Source organism: Corylus avellana, chromosome ca1 (genome assembly GCF_901000735.1).
Source record: "Corylus avellana chromosome ca1, CavTom2PMs-1.0".
In the NCBI taxonomy this organism is placed as follows: domain Eukaryota; kingdom Viridiplantae; phylum Streptophyta; class Magnoliopsida; order Fagales; family Betulaceae; genus Corylus; species Corylus avellana.
In genome coordinates, this window is record NC_081541.1 from 15625248 (window position 1) to 15640975 (window position 15728).

Consider the following 15728-nt stretch of genomic DNA (forward strand, 5'->3'; position numbering starts at 1 on the left):
CTGTTTGAAAATTTGGTAAACTAATGTTTCTAATTTCTTAATTTCAGGGAGGAAGGTCTATCGAATTTGCAAGCTACAATCCCAATTGGCGTTTGGAAATTGCTTGAGCCTTGAGGTTTTTAAAAAAACTTGCTATGTTAAATTGTTATGTTACTATTTTAGAAATGTTAGAACTATGAATTATTTTTCTATTTAGTGTTAGAAGTATGATCTATATTCTGTTTAGTGTTATAGCATGAACTGCTCTGTTAAATTGTGATGTTAAGACTTAAGATGTTACTACTTTACTAATGTTAGAACTATGAATTATTTTTCTGTTAAGTGTTAGAAGTATGATCTATATTCTGTTTAGTGTTATAACATGAACTGCTCTGTTAAATTGTGATGTTAAGACTTAAGATGTTACTATTTTACTAATGTTAGAACTATGAATTATTTTTCTGTTAAGTGTTAGAAGTATGATCTATATTTAGTTTAGTGTTATAACATGAACTGCTCCGTTAAATTGTGATGTTAAGACTTAAGATGTTCCTATTTTACTAATGTTAGAACTATGAATTATTTTTCTGTTTAGTGTTAGAAGTATGATCTATATTCTGTTTAGTGTTATAACATGAACTGCTCTGTTAAATTGTGATGTTAAGACTTAAGATGTTACTATTTTACTAATGTTAGAATTATGAATTATGAATTATTTTTCTGTTAAGTGTTAGAAGTATGATCCATATTATGTTTAGTGTTATAACATGAACTGCTCTATTAAATTGTGATGTTAAGACTTAAGATGTTCTTATTTTACTAATGTTAGAACTATGAATTATTTTTCTGTTTAGTGTTAGAAGTATGATCTATATTCTGTTTAGTGTTATAACATGAACTGGTCTATTAGAAGTAGAACTATGATCCTATTCTGTTAATTTTTGCTGTCTATCTATGATTCTGATTCTCTGAATTTATAAAATGAATTGCTTAAAATTATTTGCTATGTCAAACTTAGAAATCATGATTCTCTACCTCTTTGTGCTATGTTTATCTAATTATCTATGATTATATCACAACTATTATTTATGTTAGTTAAAAATTTGCCATGCTTGAAAATAGAAAGCTAGAAGTTTCTCATCAATTAAATTTTTTAATTAACAGTTATGGAGATTACGAGTCAGTCTATGGAATTGGAAGGTATTGAAGTTGTGATCCCTACACTTGGATCTGTTGACTCTGGTAGCATTGAAAATAACCAAAACCAACCTGTTAACACCGCTTTGCTTGGGCCGGGAAATTGGGGGATGGGGATGGAAGTGGCCTGAGTGAGAATGAACAATATCAAAGGACGGAAAGGCAAAAGACTTCTAAAATCTGGAATGACTTTGTTTCAATTACAATAAGGGGAGTTAAAAAATCACAATGCAATTGGTGTAAGAGATTGTTTGCTGTTGGAAAATCTAGTACTACCTCAACCCTAAATAGGTATTTGACTTCATGTGTTAGATATGTGGAGTTTAGTAGTACTAAAAAGCAAAATACTTTGTCATTTGAGCCTAGCAGTGACAATGATAGTGTGGGAAGTCTGACAACTTTTAGTTACAAAGAGAGTAGGGTTAGGGAACTTGCTGCCCATATGGTGCTACTTCACGAGTACCCTTTTAATATGATGGAGCATGAACTTTTTAATAAGTTCATGAGGGCCTGCACACCCAACTGGAAAAAAAATAAGTCGTGCAACTGTTAGAAATGACTGCATTACCACTTACCAAAATGAAAAAAGGAAGCTGAGAACACTTTTGAAATTGGTTGACAAGGTGAACATCACCACCGATATGTGGACCTCTTGTCAAAGAGTGTCATATATGGTGGTGACTTGCCACTTTGTGGATTCAACTTGGTGCCTCCAAAAAAGAATTTTAAATTTTTGTAATATACCTCCTCCACATTCTGGTGTTGTGATTGCTGATCCATTAAGGAATTTTTTTTTCTGATTGGGGAATTGAGGATAAAATTCCTATCATTACTGTTGATAATGCTTCAGCTAATGATTCTACAATTAGAATTACAAAAGATGACTTTGAGTTGAAGAATGCTTTGCTGGTTGGGGGTAAGTTGTTTCATGTTAGGTGTTGTGCACACATTACAAACTTGTTGGTGCAATCTGGGCTTGCTGAAATTAGGGGTATTATAGATGATGTTAGGGAGGGTATAAAATATATTGTGGCTTCTGAAAGTAGGTTGAATGTCTTTAGTGAAATAGCAAAGAGATTGCATTCATCCTGTAAGAAGCTGATTTTAGATGTCCCCACACATTGGAACAGCACCTATATGATGTTGGACACTGCAATTAAGTTTAAAAAAGTGTTCCCTAGGTACCATAGAGTTGAGCAAGCATTTCAGTGGGTTGTAACTCCAAAACAGTGGGAAATGGTAGGTAATGTGAATCAGGTTTTGTCAGTTTTCAATGATGTAACCAATGTTGTATCTGGTAGTGAGTACCCTACTGCAAATCTGTATTTACCTGAGGTTTGGAGGATGAAAGAAGTTTTGATGATCAAGTGTCATGATAGGAATGAGTACATGAGGTCAATGGCAATTAGGATGATTGACAAATTTGATAAGTATTGGGGTGATAGCAATTTGTTGATGTCCATAGCTGCTGTCTTGGATCCTAGATACAAGATGAAGTTGATCAATTTATGTTTCCCTATCACCTATCCTTTGACCGAAGCTGGTAATCGCATTAACGATGTGTTGGCAGTTCTGAAAGAGTTATTTGAGTCATATGTTTCTGCCCATACGGCTTGTATATTGCAAGAAACTACCCAAGTAAATGTTCCTTCTTGTTCTTCCTCGACTGCAATTGTAGGAGATGTGGTGCCCAAAATTTCTGAAGGTCGATCAAGGTTTGCTGACCATATAAGAAGTAGTGACATCATCTGGCCCATTAAAATAGATTTGGATATTTATCTTGAAGAGGATGTCTACATTTGTGGTAAGAATGAGAATGGAGTATATATGGAAACAGATTTTGATGCTATGACATGGTGGAAATGCAATGCCTTGAAGTACCGTATCTTGTCTAGAATGGCAAAGGATATCTTGGCTGTTCCCATAAGTACAGTTGCTTCTGAATCCTCCTTCAGTGCTGGTGGTAGGGTTATTGAACCCCATAGAGCATCATTATCCCATGACATTGTTCAGATGCTCTTATGTGGTTCAGATTGGGTGAGAGCACTTCATGGCATAAAGAGAAAATCTACTGGTGAAATAAGTTTTGTTTATAATTTATGCATTTAGACTATTTAGAGTTGTACTAAATTTTATTTATATATGAACTGTCCATATTAAATTTATGTTTGTTTTTGTAGAAATTGGTTGAAGTGGAGTTGCCTACAACTACAACTACCTGAATGTGATGTGATGCAGAGTTTCAGACAGGGAGTGTATGACTATTACAATCTATTTCAGTCCTTTCCTTGTTTAAGTCTGTAATTTGAATACTTCATTTTTGGATTCAGTCTCCCCTTGCTTATTAAGTCTGTATTTTGATAACTATGTTTTATTTTGAAATGTTTGGATTCAAGCTCACTTTGCTTATTAAGTCTGTATTTTGATAACTATGTTTTATTTTGAAATGTTTAAGTGCTATATTATACTGTTGCTGGAAACTCTCTTGATCATTTAAGCCTGTTGAGGTAATAACTTTCTTCCTTGTTCATTTAATTGTTTTCATTTTGAAGCAAAAATTTGATTATTTGAAAATTTGATTATTTGAATCTCCCTTGACTCGTTTATTAAAGGTCAAAGACTTTTTGCGTCTTTGACTAACTAAATGCAATGGAGTAAAAATTTGCTAACAATATTTTTGGTTTGTTTGTGTTTGCAATACATCTTCATTCCTTGGGTCCTTGTCTCTGATTTTAAGAAACTTCATTAAAAGCTACCACATATTTTCATATGCTAGTTACTATTTTTGTATTTTTAAGTTGTTGCATTTTATATACTTGAAAATCTCTAAAAAATGTGCTTATAAATATCATATTTATTTCTTTATGCTACTGATTTGAGATTACTTGTGATATACATCATAGACTGGTTTATGCGATTATGCTTATGCTTCTGTGGTTGCTATCTGTTGAGATTAGTTGTGATACACTGGTTTATGGCTTTATGCTACTGCTTCTGCTATATGTTTGTGGCTTGTGAGTCTGTGACTCAATTTCTAATTTGTTTTATGCTACTGCTATTTGTTGAGATTACTTGTATTTTTTTTTTACCCAACTGTTATTCTTTATACTTTATAATTAGTAGTTTTGGTTGATTAACATGATTCTATTATTTTGAGTTTTGCACATTTGACTATTTGAGTACATAATGTATTATTCCATTATTATACCATCTATTGCTTCCATGTACAATGTACATCACACTTCACTTCTCTGCATGTTTTACTAATTACTATAATTTGATGTACATGTTGATCTTTGTTATGTGTGGGTTTAGGTTGTTTGGCTATAGAAAGTCCTTACAAATTTTGTTTTATTTTTAAAGCACCCTAATTATTTAGCAAGAGAGTTACAAACGCCAAACGGCTAACACCTTTTTTTTTTTACATAGATTGCAGTGTGGGTGTGGGTCATGGTCAGACTGGTCAGTGTCAACTGGCAAGTGGAACACATTACACATATCCTGTTTCCTGATATCCTCATTTTGCAATGTTTAATTTTATGTGCATTTACTCATCTGATTTTTGAATACTTGCTAATTACTCAATCTTAAGTGATAAAACTTCCTTGACATATTGCAAGGGAGTTAAAAACATTTAACACATTTCTTTTCTTCATTGAATGCAGTGTGGACAGTGGACTGGCATGGATAGTTGGTGGCCAGGATGAAGAGTAGTCTCTTTAGATGAATTTTGGCTTTTGCTATAATGCTATTGTAATTTGTAAGTTATATTTGTCCTAAATTTTATATTGGTAATATTTGTCCTGAATATAATTTGATCTAGTGAATCTTATTACCTGATTTGTAATTGGCAGTTGGAATAAACTTGGAACATTGTTGAATTGTAAATGTGTTATAATACAATTCTTCATTGTTAATGTTAACGAGCCTTAAACGGGCCGAGCTACCCATTTAAGGCTCGAAAGGCTTTCTAATCGAGCTCGAGTTCGGGCTCGGGCTCGATTTCACCATTTTCAAACTTATGTCTCTATCTCAAGCTCGAGCCGAGTCGAGCTAATCGAGGGCTCGACTTGGCTCGCATATTCCCATTACCGATCCCGAGCGTGTCAAATTCGTTAACGAGTCGATCTTGAGCCGAGGGTTTCAAGCTCGGCTCGAGCTCGAAATCGGCTCGTTTCTTGGTCTGTTTAAATGAGCCGGTCCGAGTTTGCCAAAGCTCGGATCGGGTCGGCTCATTTACAGGCCTACTCGTTTGGTTTGTGGGGCCGAACCATAATTTGATGCCCTACGTTGTGTTCAATTATAATTTAGATGACGACAAAGAAAGCTGCAAAAAGACAAATTTATTCTGGCATTTATATGTGCACCGACAATAAAACTAAAATAGAGAAATCCCCATGCTAGCTGGCTAAAGCATCAATTCCTCCTATATTATTAAGCTGCCATGTGCTAATACCATATGCTTTCAAATATTAATATCAGACGCAACTTGTCATGTGATAGTCGCACCATAAACTCTGAAACATTAAAAAACTATTCCTGTATTTATTCTTTCTATCTAATTGTTTGAAAAACAAAAGAAACTCAAAATATATATGGTGAAGATCTTAATTGTTTTCTAAAACAGATACGAGGGACCAATGTGATAATTTTTTTTTTTTTTTTTTAACAAAATAGTATCTACGTAGGATAGGAAAATATTAGAAAGAATCGTAACATTTCTCGCTATCTTATTTAATTAAATAAATCAATTTTATATTCCGCTAATAAAACCTTAATCATTTAAGAAAATACAAGTACTAGAATTTATCTACAAAATCGGAAATTTACTACCGAATGATTATGTCAAACAGTGCAGCTTTATCCGGAATAAAGATTGACTGTAACGAAGTTCACAAAAAAAAAAATCCGTAACCACACCAAAAAGCTTTTATTTATTTATTTATAATTTGTTCATCACAAGCTCACCGCAAAGCTTTATATCCTATCCGAATATTTTCCTGTTGTTAATGATAAATAGAATCCAATCAAAAAGGTAATCATTAATGATATTTCTCCATCAAAAGAAAGTCCAAAAAAAAAAAAAGTCCACAATTTAAGAAAACAACGTAGGACAATTTCTTTATAAAGGTAGTCTATTGAGTACCGGCTCTGATTTCTGAGTTTGCTGAGAATTCAACGGTTCCGATCGAATGGCGAAGCACGAAGACCTCCCAATCCCGGTTTTCTCATCCCTGGAGCCTGTGTATGGCGATGGATCACAGCTCGAAGAAGCCCAGCTTCGGTTCCAGAATTTGAAGTCCAAGTTTCTCGAGGTTTTCCATCACCCTCCTGACGTCTTTGCTCGCTCTCCAGGTTCTCTCTCTCTCTCTCTTACGAGCGCGCTCTCTCTGTCTGTGTTTGGTTGCTGAGAAAGTCTTGGAATACGGAGAATAGTGTATGAAAAATTAATGGAAGAGAAGTAGTTTCCGAACCGAATAGGGAGATAAATCGTTTTTTTTATTTTTTATTTTTTATTAATTTTAATCTTAGATTGTTAGAAAATGAATCTTACCTTCCTCTCTCTGTGTACATGTGTATGTATTGTATGCATGCATATGAATATGTATATGTGCATATATACGTACAGAGAAAATGTGTGTACATATGTATATATCTGAGTATGTATTTTTGTGTATATGTATACATGTATTTATACGGGGACAGATGCATCCTCTGTTCCTTTAATTCGATGTGGACTTGTTGATGTGGGGGAATTGTGATAATAAATACTCTGATTTGTGCTGCCTTTTGTATTTGGGAGATTGTTGATGATAGATTGAGATTGCGACAGTTGGTGGTTGATATTGATTGCATGCAGGGAGAGTCAACTTGATTGGAGAACACATTGACTATGAAGGCTACTCGGTGCTGCCGATGGCAATACGGCAAGACACTATAGTGGCGATCCGAAGGCAAGATAAGGGAGAGGCCGAAAAGGTTCTAAGAATTGCTAATGTTAATGATAAATACACCATGTGTACATATCCTGCTGATCCCGAACAGGTATGTCAATTATGCTTATAAATTTTTATAACTTTGATTTGTGTTTGTAGCTAGAATTGCCTTACCTCGTTTGTGCATTATATCTTTGCCCATTTTGGGTTGGATAATTTGACATTGCAACTGTTGATTTTACTGTTTCTGTTATTCATTGCATCTGCTGTGAATCACCGCCTGATGATTCTGGGTTTAGATTGATGATAAAAATTGTTATACAATTGGAAGTTCATATCTCATACTTACAACACCCGTAATGGCATTGGATGTTGCTAGAGTTCCTTTTCAACATTAGATAACTCATGTCCTTTAGAGCCTGATCTTTGCTGTTCACCATGTCCCTTATAGGACTTGCCCACTTCCATAAAGACTAAATTTCAAATCAGAATTATTGACATTGTTTATTGTGCAGGAAGTTAACTTGAAGGATCACAAATGGGGTCATTATTTTATTTGTGGGTGAGAAATGAAAAACCTTACTTCTTGATATTTTGCTCTATGTAATTGCATTTCAAGTTTATGATACATTAACGGAATTCAATTATTAATTTTTGATATTATGAAGCCTCTTTAAAAGTGCATGAATTAATTGCAAAGTTGAAGTGATGTTGTGGTGTAATTTTGCCCCAAATGACATTGACAAATACTGCTACACAGTCTATTGCATATTTTGAATTTTGACCAATTTAATTACCCTACTTGACCCATTAAATGGCCATAACTCCAAATGTTTACAACTTATTCAAATGAATTTTGTGTGACAAGCAGAAAGAGATTTTGTTTGCTTTATAGAAGGCAGTCCAAATTTAATGTAGTTTCTAAAATTCATATTTTATGTATGTTTGGACTGTTTTATTTTAATTTTTTGTTTGCTACTCCTATGTCTTTGATGACTACTTCTCTTCGCATTAATTTTTCATGAATAGTGTATGAATTATCAATTAGCAACTTCTTAGCTTCATTCTTGGAAGTGATGGTTTATATTCTTCAGGTACAAAGGTTATTATGAATATGCTAAATCTAAAGGAGTGGATGTTGGTTTACCAGTTGGACTCGATGTTCTTGTTGATGGAACAGTTCCTACAGGTGTATTTCCATCATTCATGTAGAATTGCATTTGGCTATGATATTCATTTTAGGTCGATTAGTTCACTATTTCTATTGTTTGCTCTATGACAATGATGTAATGTATTTGTTTACTTGCATACTGAAGTCAAATCTGGGTCACATTTCTTTTCTTCTTCTTTTTTTTTTTTTTTCATTATAGGATCTGGACTATCAAGCTCCGCGGCATTTGTTTGCTCTTCCACAATTGCTATAATGGCTGCTTTTGATGTGAACTTTCCAAAGGTACATATAATCATTACTCTACAGATTGTTCAATATTGGATTTCTTTGTTGTCTTTAGGGGAGCATTTTAGTTCAAAATCAATTATTAAACAGGCCGAAGTAGGACTTGTATACATCTGTGCCTGGAACCTCTTCCTAAAGTTTTTGTTATTCATAAAGTAACCTATTTTGTGGAGAAAACTTTAATTATGGTTAAAGGGTCCTCTCTCTGCCCCTTGTATACCTTTGGAACAGATTGAATATAAACAAATACTGTTATTGATTAGGATTGTATCTGTATTTGTAGTATTGAATTTATTTTTGTCTTTGAGCATTCGCATCTTTAATAGCATTTACATAGGCTGTTTTTCTTTAGTCGTATAAGTCATTAACTGATTTGGCAATGGAACATTGTCTAACCGTGTGAATTCATTTTCCCGAGCGTGTAAGTGTTTGTCTTGTATTCAGTTCTTGTTCTCTTTTTGGGTACACTGTTAACCAAGCATTGATCAATTCCAACTTCAATGCACTTACGGGTTCTCAAACATTTTATCTCGAGTTGAGGTTGACTTTGGTGAAGAGAAGAAAGCTTATAACTAATTTCAAATGCTATATTACTCATGCTCAATTCAGCAAATAAAAATTCCTTTTAAATGATTATTAGTTTGATTAATTTGGCAAACCCTGCTTATCCTGTACCACTGGTAAACATTTTACTCATATTTTCTGTTTGTTTGTTTATAGTTTTAAGTGCTAACATATGTTTCTTGCTGAACAGAAAGAAATTGCCCAACTTACATGTGAATGTGAACGACACATTGGAACACAATCTGGTGGAATGGATCAGGTCATACATTTTTGCTTTTTATGATTAACTCCGCTCTAATTTTCCTGAATTATCGTATCTCTGATTATTAGTTAATTTTTGCGTCTGTCACTGGGTGACCTACTCTTGTTGTTTATGGTTTAATTTCCCTAACCTAGTAGTCTTTATTCACATGACAGGCAATCTCTGTTATGGCCAAATCTGGATTTGCAGAGTTGATTGATTTCAACCCTATTCGTGCTACTGATGTGCAACTTCCTGCTGGTGGGACTTTTATAATAGCACATTCTTTGGCAGAATCTCAGAAAGCAGTCACTGCTGCTACAAATTATAATAACAGGGTTGTTGAATGTCGGCTGGCTGCTGTAAGTTTTCAGCATTTCTTAAAAATTGAACATAAAGTGTTCCTAAATCTACCTTGCTGCCCATTGTATTTGACTTAAGTTTTTCTGCTTTCGGTTTCATCTCATGATTTTTGAGACAGTTGCCAATTACTTTTCAACTAAATTGGAAGGGGATTGGCAGCTGAAGGAAAATTCTGAGGCTTGTGGTTCAAATATTTTTTCCTAAAGCAAGAGCTAAAGTTTGAGTTGGTTTATGATCTAAAAACCTTAGCCAACACATTAATCACTTGAGAGGATTCCATTCTTTTAATGGAAGGAAATGAACTCTGTCTTTCTCCCTCTCTTTCTCTCCCTCAAAAGAGCTAACTGCTTAGGTGGCTTGCAAATTGCGAGCACAACTTCTTTACCTTTACCTTTATAGATATCTTTGTATTCACCATGCGATCTATCAAAAAAAGAAAAGTGACAATGTGGCACTCTGAAATTTCTTCAGATTGTACTTGCTATAAAGCTTGGAATGAAACCACAAGAGGCAATAAATGTGAAAACTCTCTCTGACGTTGAAGGGTTGTGTGTATCATTTGCCAGTAATCATGGCTCTTCTGATCCTGTTCTTGCTGTCAAGGTATTTCTTTTACTTATCTTTTACCACCATTGAAAATATGTTATGACAAACAGATTAGAGGTTCATATATGTTTGTTGGAGCTTCTGGGCATACTAGGTTCACACACACACGTGCATGTATATGTTTAAACTCATTTGTCTTTCTTTAGGAATTTCTGAAAGAAGAGACATATACAGCTGAGGAGGTTGAGATAGTCGCAGGGGAAAAACTACCATCAATTTTTGGGAATTCTCCAACTTCTTTGGATGTGTTGAAAGCTGCCAAGCACTTTAAGTTACATCAGGTACTTTCTTATTTGCTCTATAGAAGGCACAAGTTAATTTTAACTCATTTCATAATTGAATTACAATTTAAAATTTAGGAATTTTGTCTGCTCTTGTTTTCCATATTGTTTTGTTGTTTACAATATTGCTACAACTTTTTTTTTTCCTGAGCACTACAACTTGTTTAAAATGGTGGCCTCTGAACCTGCTGAATGCCTAAATTTAATGAGGTGTGTTGTTGGATAGCCACTTGCTCAGGTTACTCATTATTTTCAGAATTAGTTTTTCAAATGGTTAATCACTTCATAAATATGATCTTAATAATTTATAAGTCAAATTTGAAAATATTATTGCATTTTCATTTTGAGATTTGGTTCATTTTGCAATTTCTCCTGAAATATCGCAAAAGAAAAATTGAGATGAGTAAATCATGTATGATTTCTTCAGTTGGTAATATATTCTTTTTTCCCTCTCTCTCTCTCTCTTTCTCTCTCTCTCTCTCTCTCTCTCTCTATATATATATATATATATATATACACACACACACCCCGTCACCCCTCTTTGGTAGCATTTCATGTGGTCCAATCATCTCTAAGTGATTCTTTTGTTCAGTTGTGGTTCAAAGTGTTATTTATTTATGACAAACTTACTTTTCAGCGAGCCTCTCATGTGTATTCTGAGGCCAAACGAGTACATGCCTTTAAGGATACTGTGGCATCCGATTTAAGGTGAGTCATATCGATTGATACAAGCCTGTTTTTTTTTTTTTTTTTGCACCTTGACATGGTCATGTATATTTACTTTTTTGTTTTGTGAGATTAATAAGTTGTTGTGAGTGCACTTGTGAGTGTTGTATCTAGCATTGAGAAAGTATAAAGGAAAAGAGTGATTAGTTAATATACCCAAATGGATTCAAGTCTATTAACTTAGGCTTTTGAGCTAGAGTGGTGTCAAAATATGTATATTAATGTACTCTTTAATGAACTCGCTAACTGTAAATCTCCCCAACATAAGTTTCGAGTGTTAATCAAATAGACTTCAATATTTTTAAAAAAGTAAATCAGTTAAATGAATATTAGAGATTGTTATAGTTTGTATGAACAGTTTAGATACAAAAGATGAAGGTTATTATATTATTCAACTTATTCAACTTATGTTAACCTAATACAAGAATCCTATTATATAGGATTAGGGAAATACCATAAAGACTAAACTACCCCCAAAACCTTAATGACTCAAATCATAACTCTTCTAACACCTTCTCAAGCTGGAGCTTATACATCATATGAATCCAGCTTGGAAGATACACGCAAACCAAAAACAACTAGAAAAACATACTCTAACACTCCCCCTCAAGCTGGAGCAGCTTGGAGCACACAATACAAAGACTCATACAAATAACAAGATAATTTAATAAAACTTTAACGTCGGTCGAAAACTGCAACAACCAAAATTTGATCGAATCTTGCCGCAAAACACCAAGGCTGGTCGGATACAACGATCACTAACAACAGATGTGATCGGGTCTCGCTGCAAAAGACCATAGCCGGTCGGATACATCGATCACCAACAACCAAGATTTGATCGGATCTCGCCGCAAAACACTAAGGTCGGTCGGATACACCAAGGCCGGTCGGATACATCGATCACTAACAACAACGATCACATTTCACGTGATCAACCAACAAATGTGTTTTGCAGTGGCGTTGCAACTTCTCCGGCCACCGCAGAACACTCTGGCCACCACAGAACATGCCGGCCATCACACCCAGCAACAAGAACTCTCACCCCAGCAGTAGCGACAATGCTGATAACCATAAAAACAACAACAAAAACTGCTTTAGAGAGCTCTTAGAAGGTGTTGCCCGTGTGGGCTTAGTGCTGCCGCCAACAAGAGAAAACCCAACGCTAGATTATCCAAGAATCGAAACAAGCTCGGATACCATGTTATAGTTTCTATGAACGGTTTAGACACAAAAAATGGAGGCTATTATATTATTCAACTTATTCAACTTATGTTAACCTAATACAAGAATCCTATTATATAGGATTAGGGAAATACTATAAAGACTCAACTACCCCCAAAACCCTAATGACTCAAACGCTAACTCTTCTAAAAGAGATAAAAGAATCAAATTAATTGCAAAAAAAAAGGGAGGGGAAGAAGAATCTACTAGAAAAGATGAGAAACAAAAAATGAAGGTTTTTATGCACATGCATGCTGCTACTTTTTTGGGGATTTATGTGATCCATGATAAAGAAATGTATGCTTGGGCACACGACTTTGCTTGTGTCATCTCTTACCGTTCTAACTCTTTCTCGAGATTGGCCGAAGCCTAGAAAAAGAAGGGTAGTGATAAGTTGGCGTCCACCATAAACCTTAGTTAACATAATGGATGCAAGTGTTGCAATTGGGTAATTCTTTATGCATTTGAACCCTTATGAATTAGGTTGGGACTTGGGAACTACAATTTAGTTGTTTATTAAAGGTCTCACCCTCATAGAACTTTGTGATGTGTTTTATACCCAAGTTAACTAGGGCTGATTTTATTTTTCATTAATATCTTCTTTTTGAGTATTTCTAAATTTTCGCATATTAAATAAATCTGTGTTGCAAAACCTATTCATCTTTTCATCAAAGTTCGATTTTCTTGAAACCTAAGTTTTAACTAATTGTTCTTGCAGTGAGGAGGACAAGCTGAAGAAGCTTGGTGGCCTTATGAATGAGAGCCATTACAGCTGTAGTGTTTTATATGAGTGCAGGTACAACTGTTCAAATTCAGCTTCCAGAATGTCCATTCACGCACTTATACTAGTTTCTCATCATTAGTGAAAAACCTTATGAAAGAATGTGATTGTCTCATATAAAAAAGCAGCTTGTATGCACTTCACTGCATGCTTTATATGTTAATAATCAGGGGTGGAATTAGAAATTTTGATAGAGGGGGGTAAAATTATAAAAAGACCTTTTTTTGGGGGGAAATAATTAATTTTTGGGGATCACCTTATAAAAAAATAGATTTTTAAGGGAATTTCAAAAATTTGGACTTGGGTCTGCCCCTAATAATGGTTTCCCTTATAAATTTGAGAAATACTAGGGGTCAATATTTTTTTTCATATTTGGCTCATCTCATTTTACAAATCGACCATTAGATTTGTAGACTTATATAGACTCCACATAAGTCAATAGTGGACCCACAAATCTGATGGTTGATCTATTTAATTTGTAAGAGAATATGGGCCAAATATGAAGAATTTATTGACCTCTAGTATTTCTATATAAATTTTGCACACATGTTGTTCTTTGGAAATGGAGCATTTTACAATAGGCCTTCCATGCAAATCTTTTTGGCGTTTGGACCCTCTATAGTCTATACTTAAGAAGAGAGAGAAAAATGAATGCATCTCATTGAAAGTATAAATTCTCTACTCTTACTATTGTTGTTGTTGTCGTCGTCGTCAGTATTATTATTACAACTACTGCTGCTGTCTTCTCTGCAATAATTAGCTTAAGAAATATGCCCTGCCTTTTTCACAGCATACTATCATATTTACTTTGTCTTATCATTCTTGTTGTAACTAGCTGTCCGGAGTTGGAAGAACTTGTAAAGATATGTGGGGACCATGGTGCCCTCGGGGCACGGCTCACCGGAGCTGGATGGGGTGGTTGTGCCGTCGCTTTGGTGAAAGAGAACATTGTCCCTCAGTTTATCCTCAATTTGAAGGTTAGTATTCTGTGGCCCAAGTGGAAATTTCTCTCCAAATGCTTTTTGTGTTTTGGATGAATAAAAACAAACAATCGGTATTGTGTATCAGGAAGGCTTCTACCAATCAAGGATTGAGAAAGGGATCATTAACAAGAATGATCTTGGGCTCTATGTTTTTGCATCCAAGCCCTCAAGTGGTGCTGCTATTTTCAAGTTTTAGTATGCATCACTGCTCACCCTTTTGCTTTTCTTTGGTAGAAAACTGCAAATTCTCTTATTTATGTCGAGACAGAACCAATTCAAGATATTTCCTCCCTCGTCTTTTGGCATTGGCCCACTAAATAAGATGCATGCATGTGTATTCATGGGCGGTAGGGCCATAACGTTTCGGTGCTTGTCCCATCCTAGATACTGGGGCATCATGGATTCTGAATACCAAATCTCACGTGGGTTTGCACTGCAATAATGCTTCTTGGGGTCTGGCCCAAGTAGGCCCGATCTTTAGTACCGGACAGAAAAATTTCTTACGAATGTGTTGTAGGAAAATTATTTGAACATGTGAGAAGCATATAATTTTTTAATATGATGTATTTTTTTTATATGTTCTTTTAATAATATTAATAAAAAAAATAATATATTTCTCGCATGCTAAAAAATACAGTACAATGTTCTCATGTTAGCAAAGGAAAAGAAAAAAGTGTGATGACTGATGAGGACCCACCTGTTTATAGTTGCATATTTAGGAGTAGTACGACTCTAGATTACTGAATTAAAACACTGACAAATGGGCATTGGCTTAATGAGAAATAATTGGTGTCAATAATTTGTCAATATTTTTTTGTATATTCTCTTATAAATTTAATAGATCAACCATTAGATTTGTGAGGTCTACCATTGATTTATGTGGAGTCTACATAAGTCTACAAATCTAATGGTTGATTTATAAGATGAAATGAAAAAAATGTGGACAAATTATTAACACCGATCATTTTTCTATTTCAATTACCATGCCATGCATGTCTCTTTTTCAGCTTTTCTTTTTAAAAAATTTGTCTATAGAAAAAGTTCGAAAGAGTTTTTTTTTTTTTTAAAAAAAAAATGGTTTCCTTTTCAAGCTTTCACTAGAATGGAGTTTTGGGGGGTTTTTTTTTTTTATATATTTTCTTGTACCTGAAGGTGCTTTTTATTGAACATTCATCTAATAATATTGACATGATAACTAACCTTTGATTGAATAAAAAAAATAAAATAAAAAATTCTAATGGTTAGTTGAAAATGCATATCAACATTGTTGTGGATAAATATGAAATAAAATTATAATATATAGCATTTCTCTCTCATCCACACACTATTTGAATTCTGGAAGGTCAGTTGTCAAGAACATGGTTGGCTCTTACAAGCTCCTCCCAATGGTAAAG

At 34.4% G+C, this 15728-nt stretch overlaps 2 protein-coding genes across 2 annotated transcripts; both read left to right on the forward strand.

Moving 5' to 3' along the window:
* The first annotated feature begins 1145 nt into the window (after positions 1 to 1145).
* On the forward strand, positions 1146 to 4890 carry LOC132191224 (zinc finger BED domain-containing protein RICESLEEPER 2-like). Its single transcript, XM_059606205.1, has 5 exons — positions 1146 to 1221; positions 2027 to 3250; positions 3632 to 3683; positions 4080 to 4190; positions 4842 to 4890. The coding sequence occupies exons 1-5, from the start codon at positions 1146 to 1148 to the stop codon at positions 4888 to 4890; spliced, it is 1512 nt and encodes a 503-aa protein (XP_059462188.1).
* Positions 4891 to 6220: 1330 nt separating this feature from the next.
* Positions 6221 to 14911, forward strand: LOC132167026 (galactokinase). The gene is made up of 13 exons (XM_059577920.1): positions 6221 to 6531; positions 7037 to 7221; positions 7628 to 7674; positions 8207 to 8301; positions 8483 to 8565; positions 9323 to 9391; positions 9550 to 9735; positions 10208 to 10339; positions 10489 to 10623; positions 11261 to 11331; positions 13289 to 13366; positions 14187 to 14328; positions 14420 to 14911. The coding sequence occupies exons 1-13, from the start codon at positions 6369 to 6371 to the stop codon at positions 14528 to 14530; spliced, it is 1497 nt and encodes a 498-aa protein (XP_059433903.1). The 5' UTR covers positions 6221 to 6368; the 3' UTR covers positions 14531 to 14911.
* Positions 14912 to 15728: the final 817 nt, after the last annotated feature.

What these genes read in the sequence shown, in the direction of transcription:
- LOC132191224 (XM_059606205.1), top strand. Translation starts at nt 1,146, where the DNA reads ATGGAGATTACGAGTCAGTCTATGGAATTGGAAGGTATTGAAGTTGTG. An exon ending in CATAAAGAGAAAATCTACTG is followed by an intron (nt 3,251 to 3,631) that starts GTGAAATAAGTT and finishes GAAATGTTTAAG; the next exon opens with TGCTATATTATACTGTTGCT. An exon ending in CTGCTATATGTTTGTGGCTT is followed by an intron (nt 4,191 to 4,841) that starts GTGAGTCTGTGA and finishes CATTGAATGCAG; the next exon opens with TGTGGACAGTGGACTGGCAT.
- LOC132167026 (XM_059577920.1), top strand. Translation starts at nt 6,369, where the DNA reads ATGGCGAAGCACGAAGACCTCCCAATCCCGGTTTTCTCATCCCTGGAG. An exon ending in CGTCTTTGCTCGCTCTCCAG is followed by an intron (nt 6,532 to 7,036) that starts GTTCTCTCTCTC and finishes GATTGCATGCAG; the next exon opens with GGAGAGTCAACTTGATTGGA. An exon ending in AGCACTTTAAGTTACATCAG is followed by an intron (nt 10,624 to 11,260) that starts GTACTTTCTTAT and finishes CTTACTTTTCAG; the next exon opens with CGAGCCTCTCATGTGTATTC.